The sequence below is a fragment of the Camelus dromedarius genome, chromosome 2 (assembly GCF_036321535.1).
Source record: "Camelus dromedarius isolate mCamDro1 chromosome 2, mCamDro1.pat, whole genome shotgun sequence".
NCBI classification, from domain to species: Eukaryota; Metazoa; Chordata; class Mammalia; order Artiodactyla; family Camelidae; genus Camelus; species Camelus dromedarius.
In genome coordinates, this window is record NC_087437.1 from 72,485,974 (window position 1) to 72,504,362 (window position 18,389).

The 18,389-nt window shown below is 40.8% G+C and overlaps 1 protein-coding gene across 4 annotated transcripts; it reads right to left on the reverse strand.

The window, feature by feature from the left end:
- Nucleotides 1–1,892: 1,892 nt before the first annotated feature.
- CD200 (CD200 molecule) lies at nt 1,893–17,966 on the reverse strand. Of its 4 annotated transcripts, none has more exons than XM_031455864.2 (6): nt 17,832–17,966; nt 15,651–15,732; nt 12,232–12,552; nt 9,626–9,898; nt 7,567–7,674; nt 1,893–3,193 (listed from the first exon to the last, which is right to left on the reverse strand). In XM_031455864.2, the coding sequence occupies exons 1-6, from the start codon at nt 17,841–17,843 to the stop codon at nt 3,186–3,188; spliced, it is 804 nt and encodes a 267-aa protein (XP_031311724.1). In that variant the 5' UTR covers nt 17,844–17,966; the 3' UTR covers nt 1,893–3,185. The 4 variants fall into 4 exon arrangements, with proteins under 4 accessions (XP_031311724.1, XP_031311715.1, XP_064351508.1 ...); XM_031455855.2 differs by having other exon boundaries at nt 9,505–9,898; XM_064495438.1 differs by lacking the exon at nt 17,832–17,966 and adding an exon at nt 16,931–17,174 and having other exon boundaries at nt 9,505–9,898.
- Nucleotides 17,967–18,389: the final 423 nt, after the last annotated feature.

Sequence of the window (18,389 nt, forward strand, 5' to 3'; positions counted from 1 at the left end):
AAGTCTGGAATTCTGAGCTGGAGTTGCAGTCCCATCTAACCTTTTCAGTGTTACCCAAGGAAGGTCACGGAAAAGCTTGGAGCCTCATTTTTCACACCTATAAAAATGGGCTTAAATATTTTCCTGACCTCACAAGGCTCAAATGAATATGATGTCTATGCAAAAGTTCGCTTGCTTACAATTGAATCAGAGCTCTGTTGTGACCCTGAGCAAGTTCATTAGCCTAAGTGACTAAGGTGGGGAGACTGTAGTCCAATCTGGAATGTCTTCAGAACAAGATAGAAAACAAAAAACAAAAATGTGACAGTTGTGAGAAATTACTTTAGGAAGCTTTGTTTTTAAAAAGTTGAATCTCCTTCTTGATGAGCTAAGAATAACCATAAAAGAAAGTCCCCGAAAACTATTTTAACCAGAGCCTCATAATCTCTAGTCATAATATAGATTTTGTACTCTTTCAACTTGTATTTATGAAATATTACCTAGTTGGTGGTTTATAAATTCCCACCCCTCCCCCAAGTTCTCATATTCAGTTTTAGTTCTATTTAAGCACAAAATGCTTCTTTTGCTTTCCCCTGTCTCTGGAATTTTTCTAAATTTTTACTAACAAAAAAACTATGATTGAGTTTTTCTAAGTGACTCAAATGTTTACAACTTTCCCGGCCTTGCTTAAGCATGTAAAGCCCAAGCTGTCTCTTTCCAATTCACAAATTCAGAAAAAGCACTGGTAGGTAAAAGGCTCAGGATGAGTGTAGGGGAACTGGTGAGCCCCTCCCAGGGGTGGGGGAGCAGGAGTCACAAGGCAGAGTGGTACTCCACAGGGAGCTGCCTTCTCAGACAGAGCCATGTGCTCTGAGCTACAGCTTCCTCCTCCTCTCTTCATTCTCTATGACCCTCCCAATCTTTCCCATCAAAACCTACCTACGCAAGGTAAATGATAAGCCATTTAATAAGCCAAGGTAACTGATAAGCCATTTAATAAGCCAATTTATATTGAATTATTAGTGCGGAAGAAGGATTAGTCCCCAGGCTCTCTGCGCTTTAAGGGGAACTCCCAGAAAAGTAATGGCCTAACTCACATTATGGTGGGACGGTGGGATGTTTAGGCGTTGTGAAGACAGCTGTCTCGTAAGGAGTGCCTTTGGGAAAGACTCATGAAATCTCATAAGGTGGGCTCCTTCTCTGCCTATACTTAAAGTGAGCAGTCCTCAATATTGCCCCTGAGACCATTTCAGGGGATCCACAAAGTCAGAACTATTATCGTAATCACATCATTTCCTTGTTTCTCTTTTTCACTCTCATTATCTCACAAGTGTGCGGTGGAGTTAGTCACACAATGTGTGACGTTGTCATCACTCTGATGTCTAATGAAATGCATGCTTGTATGCTTTCTAAAAAAAAATTATCAGTTTTAATCTCAAGGATGGTAACTATCAACAGACATAATTCACTTTACAAGAAAGCTCTTTGGGGTCCTCAATGATGTTTTAAGGGTGTAAAGGGGTCTTGAGACCCTTCAATGTTTGAGAGCTGCTTCTTAAGTTTCCCTGTCTGATCTGGCAGCTGAGATACCAGAAATACAGCAAAACCAGAAGCAGGGTGGTAACGCTTACTAAATTTAAAACTGTAAGCCAACCCATTTGCAAATGTTGGTATCTAGAAGCAAAATCAAAACAGCACATGTAAGGAAGTGCTCCAAAATTGACCAGGTCACATCAAAAGGACAGGCACCAACATGAAGGAGCTCTCACTGGTCAGATCAAGGACATCTGATATGTGACCTTGTCACACAAATGTCAACAGCATCTTTTGGGAGTAAGAGCTAGAGGGGAGAGGAAGGCTTCACACACAGAAGGAAAAGACATAGATTATCATTAATTTACACATTTTCCACATTTCCCAAGAGAACATCATGCACCAAATATTTAGACACTTTTAATTACTCAGTATATTAATACAAATATACAAAATAATATAGAATTAAATAACATGAAAACACTTACTAAATATATAAATATGCCATTCAAAAGTGAAAACAATTTAAGTTTTAGTTCCTACATCACTGGATAGAGACAAGAAAGCAAAAGATACTGAACAGGTCACTAACTTCATCTTATGACTATTGAAGAGTTCATAACTGTTCTACTAGTTCGAACAATATGTTTACAACAAAGATTTGTACACCCATACATGCTTCCACTGCTTTTATGAGAAGTTAACTCGTGAAAAAAGAAGCTAGGAGACACAAAGCATTGGAACTGGCTGACTGCTATTCAGGAAACTCCCTAAATGCCTATGTTCATGATATGTTTTCATATTACTAGGCTGAATTTAAAATGACTAAAACAGGTCTGGGTCTTACCGTGAGACAAATGGGACAAGATATGCATGCTTTTTCAAAATATGAGCCGCTGTCTAATACTAACAATAATTAGTCGGCTATAAAAATAGATAAGTAAAGTTAAGGTTGCCAATGTTATTTCACGACAAATCAGTTCCAGTTTCATTGTGGTAAACATCACAGAAGTACATGAAGAATAGCAGTGACACTGAAGCTTCTAGAAAGACCAGTTATTAGCAAAACAGTAAGCAGGCAGTAGACTACATCCCAAGTGATGAGGAAACAGACTTATGGACCCAAGAAGAGGAAGGGAAGAAGAGACAGAGCATCAGCAGAAAGGCAAAAGGTAGTCTCAGAAAAGTTCTTTGGTCCTCAACCTTCCTGTATTCTTCTCTTTCTTTTTTATTCATTTTTTTTCCTGGAATTTCATCAGTTTTTGGAACTAAATGGCAAATCATCTGGTCCCACCTCTTAATTTTCTGGATGCAAACATGGAAGTTCACTGTGTTAGTGATGAACACAGAGTTGCCACCAGTTGGAGTCAAAGTCGGCGTCTGAGCAGTGGCTCCTGATTCTAAGTCCAGAATCCTTTCAACAGCACAGCACTGCATCGTTTCACAAAGTCAAGTCCTATAACAGACCTGAGAGGTAAAATGACTTCCTCTTGGAACTCACATAAGCTCTGGGTAGCCTAGATGGCGGCAGAAATTCTCAAAATCCTTAGGCTTTGACTCCCACTTCTTTTGCTCTGTTAGGTTCCTTGGAGAATGACCCCCTTTCTCCTGCTATCCTACTGAGTCAGATTCAAGTAGACCAGGGAATAACTTTCAGGGTTCTGTTGACTCCTCTAGGGCTCTGGGTAAAAGAAAGATCAAAATATTAACTTTAAACATTTATAATTTCTACCCTAATGGATTTTAAGAAGATAACAGGAGAATCAATAAACACAGAACTCTCCTGCACATCGGCAAAGATGAAGTAGACATTCCTGACCCAAGGTGATATGAGGGTCAGGGTCTCTTTAAAAAAATATAGGTAATTCTAGGAAATAATGGTTTGCACAATCATTTAAGTCTTGAAGAAAAAGAACATGTTCAAGAATTCCAATGTTCTACATGTATTTTATTTATAAGATCTTGAGTTCTGTTTGCTGTGGATACTCACTCGCTGGACGTTGGGCTGGGAATGGTCACAAAGTAAACAGATGGTGGTCCTTTCAAGGGCTATTAGCTTTCTAGCACTTAAAGTGGGAGGATGTGGGCCTCCCTACAAAGCACGTAGACAGTTAAGTAAAAGACCAGGGATTTAATCTTGGTGCCATGTCTCACTCTCTGTGTAACCTTAGGTCATTCTTTACCAGAACTTGCAAAGCCCTACATGTTTTAACGTTGCTAACGTTTCCAGTATCAGTGATCTGTGGTGAAAGACAGAATAGCTCAGGCAAGAATGCCCAGGCTTGTGGGCCTGTTAGCCATCTACTTCATGACTGGATTTTGCTATGACATTTTGATGTGATGTGTAGCATTTGCACCCATTCAAGGGCAAAATTTTGTAGAAAAGTAGAAGCCTTAGAATGCAAGATTTTCCCCAGCAATTCTAACCTGGGCAGTTCTGTAAAGATTGCTTAACACTTTTCTTATATATTACATTTCTGCTGCTTGGACCTATGAGGAAACTGGGGTAGGAATGAGGGTCACCAATCATCTAGCCTTAATCTGGGAAGCATAAGTACAATTATCTAGCAAAGCCAAGATTTTTTTTTTTTTTGGAAACAAATATTCTTTGTACCATCCTTCCAACTAATCAACAAATTCACCACCACAAATTGTTTATTGAGGAGCCCTCTTATGTGACATAGGACTAAGCTTAGAATAGGAGAAAGCAACACGATTCCACCCAGGATACAGTGTTTGACTAACACTGCCATTGGTACCATTGCGAAGAGTCCACTTAGAGGTTAGGTTATTATGAGGTGAAGTGAAAAAAATAGTTTAAAAAAAAACCACTTCTATCTGAAATAGTTAGATACTTGAGGAAAAGTGAAATTTGGAATATATGTTTCACATGATTGTCTAAATCTTCTATTGCTTTCCAATTCAGCCTTGACCCAATCAAACAAAAGAAAACTGCTACTCAAAGATTTCTACAAATTAGGTAATTGTCTGCAAATATCTGCCCCAAAGTGAAGGTTTTGTTTCTGAGAAGCTTATAATCACTGGTGGGTTGACTCATGAGAAATAAAAGATTATTCTCAACCTCAAATTTAACTTCATTGGAGTATGTATGGAAGGGGCAAAGGTACGCTATCAACTGGGTTTTAACAGAAAGAACTATCATGAAATGGTGGGAAATCTCCCTAGGAAATTTTAGTTTCTTCCCACTTTCTATTTCAGTAATAAAGGACTGATTCATGAAAGAAAAAAAAATGTTCTTTGAAAACCTATCTAATGTTGTATTATTATAGTCTCATGGGAAGTAACTGTGATGATCCCCCCAGGAATGGTGCAAAGAGAAATCGGCCCTGTCTCATCACACCTTCCTCCAGGGTGCAGCTTTACAGTTGAAAAACCCAACGTCATACTCTCTGATATTACACAGCATCACAAGCAAGGTGCAGGGAGTCTGACTTCTCCACGAGGATAACATCCATCGTTAGAGATTATCCTTCTGTCCACAAACTATGAATCTGCTTATGTTTTAGTGAGCAATGAATAAGTGATTTTAAGCTAAAACAAACTTTGTTATGGTCATTTATTTTTTAAAAAGGTGAACCTTACTTAACAGACTTCTTTTACTTACCAGATGCGTCTTACCACTGGGCAGCTCCATGGAGATGACTTTTTGTCTACTCATACTCAGTAAGCTCAAGAACTAATTCTTTTCTCCTCTACTCTTTCTCTCCCCACGAACTCGGAAAACATACACACACACACACACACACACACACTCAGGTCCCCCTCTCCACTTCTGTTTCTGTTCACATCACCATTTTTCAGGTCACCAGGTCCAAAATCTTAGAGTCATTTTTGACTAATCATGTTTCCCTGCCCATCCAAAAGTTTTCTGTTTCAGAAGATAATAGAAAGAAAAAGAGAGAGAGAAATAAAGTAAGAGTAAGTAGAGATGAAAGGTAAATGTGGTAGGACTATTCGCTTTCATCACAAATTGACAATCAGAATGCGATACTTGAAGAAATAAAAAAAAAAATGACAGCATCTTTGATGATTTTCTTCCTTTTTTCCCAACTTTTCATATAACTTAAGTTTTTGTCTTAACAAACCAGTATTTCCCCAACCTTGAGGTTTTAAGTCTCCAGCATAATTGACACAGGATTTTACTAGTTTTTAAGTAAGTGGGACCAAATAATCTGGTTGTTAAAACTTGTGAAACCAGACCAAAAAAAATCTAGTCACTCAAAATTTGTTACTGCACGTCCAGTGTAATTAACTGAATTGGCCGTATGTCATGAAAACACTGTCAGTAAATGGCGATCCCAGCACTTACAAGATTCATACAGATTTGGATGTTTACTTCATAAATGAGAAAAAGCCTGGGAACAGAGAGAAGCTGAATCGTCACTTCAGGAACTGAATAAGGCGGTGAACAATTAGATTTCCCAGAAAATACAAGACTTAATGAACAAAGGACAGTCATTTTGCAAACACCCCTTTCTAGTGAAATTTAGCTTGTGCTTGAATAGATTGTATTATAAGACTCTTATCCAAAAGGGACTTTTTAAAATGAACACTTTATACTTTTCTGCCTGCACTTTACAAAAGAATACAGAAAAGTCAGCAAGCACTAACAATAGCGCCTTTCAAGTCAGGAAACCATAACTGAAAGAATATTCCAGCAGAAATCAGGAGACCAGGATTCTAGTACCAGGCCTGCTGCTAACTGTGACCTCAGGGAAGAAGGTCAACTTCAGTTCCTAACTGGAAAAGTGAAATGTTTGGAAAAAGTAGAATCCAATGGGCCCTGCCTTTGTCATTTTGCAGAGAGCTCATGGGTTCCATGGGTTTATGTTTAGGTGCAATAAGATGATCTGATGTGCAGTCTCCTGTCCCAGACAGAGCAAATCCCTGTGTCTACTTTTGCAAAAGAGTCATTGACACCAGTGATGTGTTGCTTTTCTGATAAAATCACAAGAATTAATCTGGTGTTTATGTAAGGTTTATGCAAAATTAAGTGTTCTAAAAACCTAGAGCATGAAAGATATTCATCTATGAGACAAAATGAAAATGCAAAAAAGGTAGCGTTTGAGTGAGATTTTTTTTTTAATAGAAATGTAAAATAACACTCAAAGCCAGCAGTTTTTCTTCCCCCTCTTTCAGGCATCTGAGATGCAGAAAACTCCCCCATCACCACTTCGTCCTAGGGAAGTCCCATTACCTACAACAGAAACTGCAGCTCTGCATTAGCTTTAATAAATTATGTGCCATCTTCAGAAGCCAAGGAAATTTAATTCTCTCCCTCTAGCTGACCTTTCTGGGTTTATAGCGTCTCTTGTTTTAGGATGTCTCACAATGTTTTAGACTCAGCACCTATGAGGTTACTGAATTTACAATACAAAAAGGAAATTGAAAAAAATCACTTTGCAAATGTATCCTTTCATTCATTCACTCACTTTTTAAATGAGCATCTACTGAGGACCTGGTACACATAAGACACCATGCTGGATGTTGTAGGGCACGGAGAGAAATGAACGGTGCAGAAGTGGAGAATGATATGTCACAGTCATCATGAGTATGAATCACCTGTGTGTTGTCTATAGCGTCTGAGACATAGTGAGTGTGTGACACAGAAAGCACTACATAATTAGTGGTCACATTGGACGTATTCAGGGGAGCTGACCTGTGGGATGCTGTAAAAAGAGAAGAGATTGTCCAGGGTAGGAAGAACACAGCGTGGGCACCAAGACTTCTCTGGCTTTGCCATCAGACGATTCCGTAGTGATAGAATAAATATTTTCCACATTTCCTCTCCTCAACCCTGACTCTCAATTTACAAAATAATTAGCCTTTAAACAATCTTCACAAATGAAAAGCAGAAATGTTTCATGTCCAATTGCAAGAAAATGGTCCCAAAGTGTTTCAAAATAACATCAACATGTATGTATTTTGGAAACATCAAGCCAAATCCCCTTATTTATATCTTTGTGTGACCCCCCCCCCAATTGTCGTGAACAATCATTTCTTTTCGCCTTTGTACTTCCCTTAGGGACTCACCTCGGTCTTGGTTCCGACGGCGTTTCCAGTACAGTAGGATTGAGATTAAGACCAGAAGAATTACCAGGGAAACAATACTTAACAACAGTGGAACTGAAAACCAAAAGCCTGTGGATATTGAAGGGAGAAAAGGAAAAACAAGGTCATAAGTGGAAGCCGTTGAGGTAAGAAGTGATAAAGCCATACTTGTGATGAGTTTTTATTGGAGTTGAGATTCTGATGAAGATTATTCTTAGATATATACAAATTGAGGTCTTAATTCATGAGCTCATATTATGTTCATAACATTTAGATGCTAATAATTGCTAACATGTTTAATGTGGTTACTATGTAATAAGAGCTTTGAATATGTTATCTCATTTAATCCTCAAAATAGCCCATGAGTTAGGTATTACTACCATCATTAAACAGATTAAAAAATAAAAAACAAAAAACCCCCAAGGCTCAGAGAAATTAAGTTAGCCCAAAATCAATGCCATAAGTGGTAGAACAAGGCTTGGTCAGAGGTCTGTTTGCCTCCAAAGCACATATTCCTTGCCATACTGTCCATTAAAGGACTGTGTTTATTGAGGAAGTTTTAGAAAATACAGAGAAATATAAAGGGAAAAAAATCATGAATCTCGTGATTCCAATGCCCCAGGAATAACTCATCTCAATGTTTTTATTCTATTCCTTCTCGTCTATGTCCTTGTTATCATATCTCTTCCCAATAGCCCATAAACGCAACTTAGCCTGGATCTCAGCTCCTCGGTGTCACTGTGTAATACAAAGGCAGGTGCTCACTCCCTGACTCGGGCGCCTCCCGCACCTTCTCCATACCTTTCTAATGAGATTTATCACATCATAATTTAACTGAGCATCTTCAGATTTGTGTAACTTCAGTAGTTCTAGTGCTTGATATAATGCTTTAAGCATGGAAGATTTTTTAGTAAATTGTGGTCACAGGATGAACAAACATTACATGAGTGATGTATAAGCATTACAAATAAGTCAATTTGGGCATTCTTGGAAGAGGAAGACATGTTCCTTTTCAGGTTCTTGTTTTTCAGGGAAATTTACCCTTCACTTTGGCTGAATCTGAGGATCTTTTCACAAATGTCCAAATCGAATGCCTCTTGACCCATTTTGACAAAATGTTGACTTTCTGACTAGTTAGTTTTCAAGGACCCCAGAAATGACTACAGGAGATGTTCCTTGGAGGCCACCGTGCCAACAAGGCACAGGCTTTTCCAGATTTTTATTGTTCACAATGCCTCTCCGAAAAAGCAGCAGTATCTTTTTAGGAGGCTTATTCCTGAGTGCCTCATCGGAAGTTAGTGCTTAAAACTACCCAGAGAAAGAAAACTGGGATTGTTATCGCTAAAGGGTCTCGTTTCTAAAACCACTGCTCCCTTTATTCTCTCTCCCATAGTCTTCACCTCCTGAATCGATGAGACCCAGAGATAGCAGTTTAGATAGAAACACAGGCGAGCAAAAGGGGTCTTGAACAGGAGGCAGTTTACTTTTAAATGGGGTGAGGAAAACACCTCTGATCAGCCTTCTTCCCAAAAGCTCTGTTGCCCCCTTCCCACAGTGTAGACTATGCAGGGGTTTCATCACAGATGTCGCTTCCTCCAGGAAGACACCCTGATCCCTCCAGACTAAGCTGATGCCCCTGCTTCCCACCCTAGGTCCTCCCAAGGTGTAGCACAGCTTTCTTACTGAAGCATGTGACATGCAGTTTTTCAACTGCCCAGCCCCTCCTCTGCATTCCCTAGTGGACTAGAAGCTCTCTCTGTCACATTTCTGGCATAACAAATGCTCAGTAGGTGGCACAGAGGACACAATCAGCAGCTGGATCTCAGCAAAAACATTTGGTAAGTGGGCAGCATCCCACATTCGCCAAAGTAAAACCAGCATCATTGGCTTCCTCGACTCAGTTTTTCTTTGCCTACTTACCCCATTCTGTCTCTTATCAGCTCCTTTGCTAAGAGGCTGAGAGGCTCTGCAGAGCATTCAGCGCCTTCCACGCGTGTGTCTGCAGATGTGACCACCGCCATCTCGGCCCACTCTCTCTTACCTTTGTTCACCGTTTCCCTGTAGTTGGTCACAGTCCCCAGGTACAGCACCTGGCAGATCACCTCCTTCCCCACCTGACTCTTGGGGTCTTTGACCTGGAGGATGCTGGTGACAGATGTTGTCCCATTGGGGTGTGAGAGAATCTCAGTACTGTTCTCAATCCCCGACCCAGAGACCTTCCAGGAGATCACAGGGGCTGGGCGAGCATTGGCAGAGCAAGTGATATTTAGGTGGTCTTCAGAGAATTTGTAGTGAAGGAAAACTTTGGGCTGTACTGGGACAAAAAAAAAAAAAATGACCTGCCATCAGTTAAACATCTAGTCAGAGGCCCACACTCTCCCCAGAGATGAAAGAAAGATCTTTACAGAAAGACAGTGGGGGCTAGAAACATAAGGTGGCACCTCCGATCCAAACTGGGGCCTTCTCAGTTCCTTCTGTATCTAATTCTCTGACCTGCAGGATAGAGACTGACCTAGTACAACCCTGTGACAAGAAAGATCCTCTGTGTAGTTTGTCTCTAGGAGGTTAAGCTGCGCGGACAGAGGGTACCCTCCCCCTCCCCGAGCCTCAGTATGCTTTTCTCTTTTCCTTGTGCAACGCAACATCTCCGCCTTCTTCTAGATATCCCCTTCAAAGAGTTTGACAATGACCACCAGTCAGCACCTCTATCCATGTAGCCTGCACTTCTCAGAAGCACCAGGGCAGTTTCAGAACAGAGAGCCTATAGAGGGGCTGCCACTTAGAGATGGCCCTCTTCTGCTTGGAACTGGGCTAGTGAATGACATGTATGGAGCAGACTTGGAAAGCCCCAGTTTGAAATATCTATACAAAATGTAACTTAGGAATTCACAGCCAATAGTCAGAAAAAAAATCACAGAATGACAGTTGTAAGGACCTTGGAGATCACCTTCTGGAGTTAAGAGAAAATTAACTAGCTTATGAAAAAAGAAGATTATTTTTAGGTCAGCTGTACCCCATTCCCTTTCAAAAGTCCCTTGACTAATGAGTTCATTTTCCTTGTAATATACAGCTTATCTCTGCTGGGGAAATGCAAACTTGCCTTTCTGTGGTTGGCTTTGGAGCCCACAAGATGATTAAAGGATAGTGCTAAATAAAAATCTGTCTGACTTAGAGGGTCAAGGAGTGGGTGGGTGGCAGTAGGCTGGAGGAAATGGGCCCTATAGGAATGTGGCTCTGTCCAGAATGTCCACATTACTAACATCAGTGAGCCCTGGAGGAAGTGAGATAAAATGAAGGAAGACGAGTATGGTGGCATGGCCAGATTGGCTGGCAGGGCTCTCTAGTATATCAAAGAATGACTTAGATGAAAGCTATAAGGTGTGGCTGGAAAGGGTCAGTGTGGAAAAGAACTACAGGATTACCAGCTAGAAGACTCAGAGGCATCTGCTTTTCAAGCAAAAAAATATAATGAAAAGTAAGAGTAAAGAAGGGGGAATGGAAGAAAGAGAAAGATGAGCAAAGAAGAGAAAGAAAAGAAAAAGAAACAGAAATGATAAAACTATGACACAAGAAGGAAAAGGAAGAAAAAGGAGACAGGAAGAAGAAAGGAAGGAAAGGAAGATGGAAGGAAAGGAGAGAGAGGAAGGGAGGGAGAGAAGAAAAAAGGGGGCAAAGGAATAAAAGGAAAGGGAAGAGGGAGGGGGGATTGGAGGTGGGGAGAGAGACAGAAGGGGACAGAGAGGATGAAAGAAGTGGAAATCAACAAGAAAGCCTGATGCAAGATCCTGCAGAGAGGACTCACTATAAGCAAAATATTCGGTGTCGTCCTTCTGCTTGCATTCCTATTTACTGAGTTTCCTCCTATCCTCTGTTCAGTATTCTTACTGTGCTCAAACTCTCACTTTAACATTCCTGATAACCCTGCCTGTTTCTCTTCCCTTCAAAGACCATCAACAAGTGTGCCATGCTCCAATGTTACCCCTTATTTCTACCTCTCAATTCTTGATCTCAGCTAAGCATCAGTTAAGAGGAAAGGAACCTTGTCAAGCTAAGCCTTTTGGATTTTAAAAGAATGCTTATTATTCAGTTAAATCCCCAGTAGGCATCAGGTATGAAAAGCCTCATATCCCCTTATCAGTCCTGAGAAAGTGAGCCTGAAACAAAATGAGAGGGACGCCCATAACCAGCTCCAGGTGAGCCCAATCTAGCTTTGTCCTTAGATCTAAAAATATTAAAGCTGTTAGAGACCCAAGAGATGATCTATTTCACACTTACAGTGCAGATAAATAAACTGTGGTACAGAGAGTAGACAGGACCCTTCTAGGGGCATGTGATTGCTAATGGCAAAGCCAGGTCTGAACCATGTAACTGCTTACGAAGAACTTGTCCTCATTATGGTCCTTAATTTACTCTTGTTGACAACAGGATTCTTTAAGGCAAAGATAACTCTAGCCAGAGATTCAATATATCATGTAACCGTGAACTCTCCAAATAACCATAACCACAATTACAGTAGACGTGGAAGCCAAGTGTTCTCCCATGAGCCTCTGGGATTAGGATCCTGAAAAACTAGGCACTACCACTATGTTCCAGACATTCTTGAGAGTAACATTTCTAGCTAAAGACAATGTATTCAGAGATTCTCACCAGAGAGGGTGAGGCAGGCTACTCCTGAGATCTTCCCAGAACCAAAGGTATTGAAGAGGCACTTGTAACACCCCTCATCCTCCAAGGTGGTATTCCAGAAGGTAATGGTTGAGTTCATGAGTCCCAGTTGGGTGATGTTTATCTTGTCCTTATAGGCAGGCTGGACTACAACCCCATGGTTCTCGCTGAAGGTGATCATGTTTTCCGGGCTTACAGCCTTGATTTTTTGCCATGTCACAATCAAGACTTCTTGGGGATTTTGCAGAGAGCAGCTTAAAGAGGCAGGTGTGTTCAGCGGCTCTCTTACATCCTGGGTCACCACTTTCACCATGGAATCATAAAAGAACATTATACTTTAAATTTTAATACATACACAAATATACATTTTCTGATTTAAAAAAAACACATGCTTAAAGTCAAATTTAGGAAAGTTAAAAAAATGCAAAGAAAGAGAAAACATTTACCTACATTCCTGATGCTGCTAAAGAAATATAAGTTCAAATATATTTGTTCAGTCTTTAAGAGTAGAAAAACAAGAAAGCGAATTCCCGGTGACCAGAAATTGCATGAAGAATCCTTATAAGCCGAAAAGTAGGTGAAGTGAGGTTGAAGATGGCAACTGCCAGATAGGACAGAAGCATCACCAAGTGTGTTTACTTGAGAGGTATAAGCTAGGAATGAGAAAGGGTCAATGGGCAATAGGCAGAGTGATTAGTTTACGTGAAGAAGGTATATAGGCCTTAACCATTCCCTGCACACACTCTGCAAAGGAACGGGCAGCAATAGTGATGGCTGCCTTCAGGAAGCAGTGGTGAAGGCAGGAACATAAGACAGAGAGATATACAGGACAATGCTCCAGGAGGCTGACTGTACCAGAGAGCTTTGACAACCGAATGACAATCTACACATTCTCCCATTTTTACTGAATGCAGTGCAGAATATAAGGTATGGCAGTAATTCCTTCTCTCTCCAATACTGGCTATTCATGTTGATATGATAGATGACTCAATGGGAAATCTCAATATAATAACAAAAAGCCAAACATTCGAGAAAGCTAACAGAATGATAGAAGAGTAATAAACTTTACAAACCCAAGAACTCATACCAGATGAATAAAGATACCATAAATCAAAAAACACTTTGACACGAATAAATGTGGTATCTTAAGTGCGAAAAGGAAGCAGCATCGTAAATAGTAGAAACTGGAGATGTAGAAATGAGAAATATAAAATCTTGACAGATTGGCTGACTTAGCAGAGTGGTTATCACTGAAGAGTAAATTAGTAAGTAGGAAGATCAGGTCATGGAATTCTCTCAGAAAGTAGCACAAAGGGATAAAGATATAAAAGGTATTAGAGAGAAATTGAAAGACTGCACTATTTCAGTATCAGTCCAGTAGGACTTTTAAAAGGGAAAAAAAAAGGGAGACCAGAAGTCAAAAACACTGTAAGGGACAAAAATGTAGTTTTCAAAATGATAAAAGGAGGAATATAAAATAAGATATATTAATCATGAACCTTCATGCACCTACAAACACAACTGAAATATATAAAAACTAATAGAACTACAAAGAAAAATATATAAATCTACAATCATAATGGGAGAGTTTTTCATAGTTCTCTCAGATTTTCACTTGTATATATTAAAAAAGAAAAGCAGTAAGATCAAATATAAGGATATAGAAGATTTGAAAAACAAACATATATATACAAATTATTATATATGTATGTGTATAATAGCATGTATTTATAAATTTTACCCAAAAGAAAACAGTCTTTTCAAGCAACACGTGGAACATATCCCAAAACTGAATTTAGTGCACAAAAAATGACCTTGAACACTGTCCATAGTGCAATAACATTATAAATTTACATAATTCTTTTCACTCTTTAATTATACCAGAAATCATAGCAAGAACTATGAGTTACTATGAATGACAATGAGAATATCCTATATTAAAATCTGTAGAAACTGATAAAGCAGTTCTCAGAGGGAAATATTTAATCCTAACTTAATTTATTAAGAAACAAGAAAGATTGAAAAATGAGTACACACACATATCCAAAATTCCCACCCACCAAAAAATAATAAAAGGAGTTAGTTAATAAAGTTAAAAGTGTAAATTAATAAAATGGTACACAAAATGTAGACTTAATCAAAAACACCAAAATCTGTTTTTTCTAACACTAATGATACAGATAAAATGGCTAGAGTAATCAGGGAAAAAGGAGGCAGCCCAACAACATCCTCTCAACAACCCTGAACATCAGGAATGAACAGATGGGCACAGCGACACGTACAAATCAGGACCCCCGGGTGTCGTGTAAGTCTGGTTTTAGTGAGGGGTACTCTCAGTGGATGTGCAAAGTTCCAGGGCAACATCCGTTATTAGGACCGGCGTTTCCTAAACATTGGTTGAGATGTTGCAGAGCAGAGATGTGAAGAAATTGCTGCTTTAAGAATGGAGAGGAGAAAAGGGTATCAAAGCTAGAGTTTTAACACCTTGGGCGATTTTCCTCTTTGACTATGGAAGAAACAATTTAGTGGAAAGTTTACAATTCTTTGCTGCTTGTATGAAATTCCATTTAGAGTCCCCCAGTCGTAAATCCTGTGCTGCAGATGGTGTGACGCTACCCCTTCCCACCCCAAGAAGGCTGATGGAGAGCAACAGCACACAGGAGGAGATAAAAGCCCAGCAGCACTTCCTTCTGTGTAGCACAGGGAACTACAGTCAACATCCTGTGACAACCTTTAATGAAAAGGAATATACGTATGTATATGCATGCCTGGGGCATTATGGGGTACACCAGAAATCGACACATTGTAACTGACTATATTTCAATAAAAAAAAACCAAACGGGCCAGCAGCAAGGTGAGGGGTGGTGTCTTATGGAATCATGGAGAAAGGTCTAACACAAGTAGGAAACTCAGCAGGTAAGTGGGCAGTGCAGGTGTATGGTTTAGGCAATAGACTATGTGAACCTATGTAACCTCCCTATTTCATTATTTTTAATATTTTTCTGTAAAAGAGGGACACGCCTAATTTTAAGGCTTATTGCTAAATTACCTTCCAAAAAGGCCCTATTCACTCATATTCCCCCAAGTATTCCCAATTCTTTACAAACATAGAGCATTACTATTTTAATCATTATTCAACTTGATAGATGAAAAATTAATCTTAATTTAGAAAGAATTTTTACATCTGTTTTGTCTATGAAAACAGTTTCTAAATATCAAAGTCTTTGATAACAAAAATGGGGAAAGTAGAAAGAACCACTCCCACTCTTCCAAACGAATCACACGTTGAAATAATCCACGCAGACAGACGAAACAGCACAGCACAAACAATAGTGGCCAAATGGCTCCACTCTAGAAATTGTGTTTCCTGGATTCCAAGCAGGGCAATGGAGTATCTTTACCTTGTGCCTCGCATAGTATCAGAGCTGACAAGAACCAGATCAGTTTGCAGGAGAACAGATGACAGAAGAGCCTCCTGAACACCTGAAGACAGAAAGCAAAGGACAGAAATGGGCATTTGGATGAGGACAAGGCTAAGGAAGCTTTGATCTGATCGCTATGTCAGGGAATGTTGCAGCTACAGTTTAACCACTTGGAAACCTTTGGTTTTGTGGCAGAAAAGCAGCAGCGTGTCTCTCATCATGGTGGTCCCTAGCAATGGGAGGCCTTGGCGTCACGGCAAGGGAACAGTGAAACAGAAAACACAGGAAAGCAAGGCACAGATGCTTTCTGCCCTTGAATTTCAACCAAGTTCTATTACCATCCTCCTGAATTCCCCATTCCTGGGGACCAGGCACAGAGCATCCTTTTCAGGACACAAACTGGTGTCTTAGCATAGACACTAGTCAGTCCCTCTTTGCTCCCCCAGCCTAGGGTCAGAAAAGCTGCCACCTCCATCACCTTGTATTCTTCCCATCAACTCCTTCTTGGATGAACGTTTATCCTTGGTCTTTCAGCATTTAGGCTTTTAAAACTCAAATATTTAGGCTCTCGCTATTTAACAACTTTGGCTTCTGAAACTAAAACATTTTCTCTGACATTCTAATCCCATATCAATTTTTTTTAAACCATCATGCCACATTGAAATCCAGGCTTTAGCAAAGGCTGTGATGAGGAATGCAGAATAGTTTGTCTCTCAGCATGAAAAATCTGAGGTTTAAGATAGGCGAGAAAGCCAAAACACAAGATATGTGAACTGGGAGCCAGCAGTGGTCAAGAAACAGAAGCACAGTGACTGAGGCAAAGGGAATTAGAAGGAAAGGCCTGCTATTAAATATATACATATTTCCTCTGGCTGACTTGAGTTCAGGCAAGCACAAAGACTAGATGTGTAAGCTGGGACAGATCATTTTACATTTCTGAGATGCAGAAAAAATATTCCCAACCTTCTTTCTGTTAAAAAGACTAAATGAGGTCATATATGTAAAGCTCTTGGAACAGTGACTGATAGAAATAAGTACTAGATCAATGTTGCTGTTATCTCATTGGGTTACACTGAGAATTTAATACAGTGCCTAAGATATGGTAAATGCCAACATGTGTTACGTGGTTAATCAAATTATACAGAAATGGAAATGGATAAGTTCATTTAATAACCCTTCACAAGAGGGCCAGGGTTTACAGAGCCCTGGCTCTTACCTGATAGCTGCCTGCCTGGCAGCTCCATTGTCCCTATACGTACCTCGTTCCCTGAAAGCTTCTAGGTCCAAATCCTGACCCTGACATATATTACACAGTCACATGGACTTGGAGACATTTTCTGCCTGTTTCTTTGTGAAATTGGGTAATAATTCCTCCTTTGACGGATAGTTGTGAAGGTTAAGAGCATCTAGCACATGGTAAACATCACTTGAAGGCCTTTGTTAAGAAAGACATTGAAATAACCGGCTGTGGGGTCTTGCCAATAAACTATATATGAAAAAAAATATACCCTGAGGCATTACCTGTATTTGGATGTTAATTTTTATTGTTTTCTAAAATTATACCAGTGTAAATGAAAACCCTCTCCTTCATTTTGTCATGTATACAGATCCTGAATAAACAAAATGTCTGTCTCTCATAGCCTGGGTTTTAACCCTGATGTAGCCGATCGTTTATGGCTTCCCAAGGCAAAGGCGCAGAGGATGGAGAAAGAGGCTGGAGCGTCATGGAGGGAGCGAGCTCTCCCAGGGACAGTAATCCCGAAATTCACAACCCCACCCCAGCTTTCAGGGCCTAAACGGAGCCAATACAGCACCCTCTATCCCTGCCACCAGCGCGCGACCCCCAGGCCCGGTTCCCCTCCAGGGATGTCAATGGTCTTCGGAGAAGCGCCTGCGGAGCCACCGCCCGGCGGCATCCTTTCTCTAGCACGTTGAGACAGAGAACCGGATGGCCAGAACGGCCTGTAAACCATCAGCTAGAAGGCAAAATCAGCTTCTCTGCAAGGATAAGCGCTGAGAGGAAAGCGCTAGCAAAAATCCCAGCTCCGGACCAGCCTGAGGAGGGCCGCAGCCTGGCGCTCTCAGCCCGCCACCGCCCCAGGGCCGCCGGCGCGACACCGCCCACCCCGAGCCCTCTTTCCCTCGCCTGGCCCGGCTCACCAGCCTCTCCATCCTCGCTCCCGGCCGCGCGCGCTGGCGGGCTTCAGCTGGAGGTCCGGAGGGATCTCACGCCAGACCCGGGGTGCTGGAGGAAGGTCCTCGCCACTAGGAAGCCCCCCGCAATCGCAGTGATTCCCCGCCCCTCACTCCTCCCCCTGCCCCGCCCCCTTACTTTCCCCTGCACACACACATACACACACTTACACACATCACACACACAAAGGAGCCGAGGCCAGGTAGGTTAGTGCTAGGCAATTAAATGCCTTCTAAAAACATGCTCATCTTTTTTCTATCTTCAAACAGTTCGAATTTTTCAGAGATGGCAACTGGGGAAACGGAGAAAGTGTTTGAAAAAAATATACACTTTTCCCATTTTCATCTTACAGAGAGAAAGGATACAGGGCGAGATCGGAGGACGTGAAGCGTTTCACGGCATTCGCGCTGGGAGGAATGGCAGTCTGCGCTGTGGAGCAGGCATGTAGGAAATGATTTTTGAGCAGTGTTACAGTTTCCCCAGTTACCACCTCTGAAAAATGCAAATATTTTGAAGCCGAATCT

Coding starts and splice junctions, on each gene's coding strand:
- CD200 (XM_031455855.2), bottom strand. Junction 12,553..15,650: donor GATACTATGCGAGGCACAAG/GTAAAGATACTC, acceptor CCATGGTGAAAG/TGGTGACCCAGGATGTAAGA. Junction 7,675..9,504: donor CTGATAAGAGACAGAATGGG/GTAAGTAGGCAA, acceptor CAATATCCACAG/GCTTTTGGTTTTCAGTTCCA.